This window comes from Telmatherina bonti (genome assembly GCF_933228915.1).
Source record: "Telmatherina bonti genome assembly, chromosome: 9".
Lineage (NCBI taxonomy): Eukaryota > Metazoa > Chordata > Actinopteri > Atheriniformes > Telmatherinidae > Telmatherina > Telmatherina bonti.
Window position 1 is genome coordinate 40,193,174 of NC_136627.1, and position 3,053 is coordinate 40,196,226.

Genomic DNA, 3,053 nt, shown 5'->3' on the forward strand with positions numbered 1-3,053 from the left:
CCATCTGGTCCATATGGTCCATCTGGTCCATATGGGTCCATATGGTCCATATGGGTCCATCTGGGTCCATCTGGGTCCAGGTCTACAATTGTTTATGACCATCAGTCCAAAACAACAGAAGTGTCCCAGTTTCAGAGTGAAAACATCCGACGTCTGAGTGTCCCTGAACACAGCACAGGTTCTGAGATGATGATGTGTAAACTGATCAGATGATTTATTGATGAACATGAAACATATTAAAGAGTTTGTTCATGGCATCATGTATGTTGTCAGGAGGCGTGTCTGGGTGTGTGTGTGTGTGTGTGTGTGTGTGTGTGTGTGTGTGTGTGTGTGTGTGTGTGTGTGTGTGTGTGTGTGTGTGTGGCTGTGTGTGTGCATGCGTGGAGTGCCAAACACAGGGCTGTAGCCAGGACTAAACCCTGCTGGGGCCCCGGCCCCCGTCACACAGCATGTAGACTTTCTGATGGATTTATGGTCTGTTTTATGACCCGAATCTCACAAGACTCATTTCCGTCTCCCCTTTCTCTGGCGTCTCTCTTTTCTGTTTTCTCTTTTGATCAGTCAGAACCAACAGTTCAGTTCGGATCATTCAAGTCGTTGCCTTCAGTTCTGTCAACTAATTCTGGATCTGAAAAGTAAGTATGTTTAGCTGCTTGGTGTGGATATGCGTGCTGCCACAGACGATGTTTTTATTTGGAGTTAAACATTCCTGAGAACTGAACTCGGAGGGGATTTAAACGCAGCATCTGCTGGCCCGGCTGATGAAAACTGACACAAACTCCTGTGAACGTGAAAAACAGCTTTTGCTGTGTCATGTCTGAGAGGAGGTTGGAGGTTATGGACTGAACCTCTGCGCTGTCAGCAGGAAATTCTGCGTTTAGTTCGTACTTGGAGGTCGATTTTCCAAATTCCCAGTTGGAAATTCAACATGAATGTCCTCGTCAGAAATCTGACTGGGAATGTGGGCGCAGACCCAACTAACCAGAGTTTACCAGTAAATATGGCCGTCCAACAAAACAAGGATGAATGAAACCAAAAGCAAACACACATTTCTGTCTAAATGTACCTGTTTAATTGTACATAAATCAGAATTACAGGTAGAGCTTTGTCACTGCTCCTCGTAGACCGAGTTTACAAAATGCATTGGATGAAGTCTCTCTGCTAACATGTTAGTATCATGTTCGTTTTCCAACTCTGTCAATGTGAAAAGTCTCAACCAGGTTATGGCGTCATTCCCAGTTCCGACTTCGGACCTCCAAGTCAAATGGAAAACCTTGGTTTAGCTCATGAAAACCATCATTCCCAGTATAAATGTGAGGGCCATCACGGTCCTGTTTGGGGTTTTCCAGGAGAAATTTTCACAGACGAGCTTCTCTTCGAGTTGAGCCAGAAAAGTCGCAGGAGTCCATTCCGGATTTCTTTGGTGCGAATGCCATAGACGATTGGGTTGATTGTCGCCGGGAGCAAAATATACATGACTCCCATCAAGGTGTTGATGTCTGTTGCAATGCGGATGTTCAGGTTATGAGAGAGGAAGGTGATGCTGCCCACCAGGTAGAAGCAGGTGATGACCATCAGGTGGCTGCTGCAGGTGTTAAATGCCTTCAGGCGCTCTTCGCCAGCCACTCGCAGAACCACACTCGTTATCTTCATGTAGGAGAAAAAGATGACAGGTATGTCCACAGCCACAAAGCAGATGATCACAGCCAGGCCCGCGGTGTGGTTCTTTTCTGTGCTGTTGCACGCCAATCGGACCAGCGCCATGTGGTCGCAGTAGCAATGCTCGATGATGTTGGAGCCACAGAACCACAGAGAACCCGCCAAACCCACCAGGGTCGCCATGATGGACACACTGCGTACAAGCGTGAAGAGCAGCAGCTTCAGCAGCGTGGAGGAGCCCATGATGTCGGCGTAACGGAGAGGCGTGCAAATGGCCACGTAGCGGTCCAACGCCATGGCCAGAAGCAGTGTGGATTCCACAGACGACAGGAAGTGAGTGCAGAACATCTGAACCAGGCAGCCCGCCAATGAAATGTGGTTCCAGTCGAAGAGCAGGCCGAGGAGCATGTTGGGGAGGATGGTGGTCACTACCAGGATGTCAACGATGCACAGCGTGCAGATGAGGAGATACATGGGGCTGTGGAGGCGCTCCACCCGGCGGATCACGTACACCAGCAGGAAGTTTCCCAGCAGCACCGACAGGTAAAACATGGAGAACAGGAGCGCCAGCAGCCAGCGATGATTCTGCAGCTCTGGAAATCCTCTGAACACAAAGCTGTCGTGGGAAAAGTTCCAGCCTGGCAGAGCCTTCAACATGGTGCTGCAACAAGGAGGGCGTCAAATTAAAACCGGAGCGGAAGGCGTTGCTCAAGCTGGACAGAGGTTGACGCAAAACGTCTTTAAACCGGAAGACATCCGTTTACTCTGCGTTGAAGAGAAACAACTGACAAAAAGGAGCTTTAAAGCTAAATTAGCAAGTGCTATAAGTTATTTTCCCCAAATATATATACACACATATATAAATCAGACACCTGCTTGTCATTTAGAACTCTGATGTTTCAGTCCTTACCAAAACCAGGAAGGTGGACCAGATCAGTCCAGTTCTGAGGTCTTTATGCTGGCTGCCTGTTCGTCAGAAGATAGACTGTAAAGTTTTGCTGCTGGTCTTTAAAGCTCTGATTGCTTTAGGGCCAAAGTACATCAGAGACCTTCTGTCCCAACCTGTTAGACAATTCAGGTTATCTGGATCTGGTCTTTCATAAGCACTGGGAGTCAGAACGAGACCTGGAGAAGCTGCATTCAGCTTCTATGCTCCACATGTCTGGAAGAAACTAACAGAAAGTTGTCAGATCAGCTGGAACATCCAGTTAAAGACTCTCCTGTTCTCTGCTGCAGTTCCCTAGTTTTTATTTTATGCTATTTTAGGTGTAATTTTTATTATTTTATAAATCATTGTCTCACCTATTTTATGACACATAATTTACAATATTATTGTTTTACAGAATTATAGTTTTTTTTTTTTTTTTTTTTAATTTATCTGGTTTATATTGTGC

General features: G+C 46.5%; 1 protein-coding gene across 1 annotated transcript; it reads right to left on the reverse strand.

Moving 5' to 3' along the window:
• Positions 1–1,323: 1,323 nt before the first annotated feature.
• LOC306760305 (olfactory receptor 51E1-like) lies at positions 1,324–2,316 on the reverse strand (the record flags this gene model as incomplete). Its single annotated transcript, XM_079246105.1, has 1 exon — positions 1,324–2,316. One exon carries the CDS (start codon positions 2,314–2,316, stop codon positions 1,324–1,326), a length of 993 nt encoding a protein of 330 aa, XP_079102231.1.
• Positions 2,317–3,053: the final 737 nt, after the last annotated feature.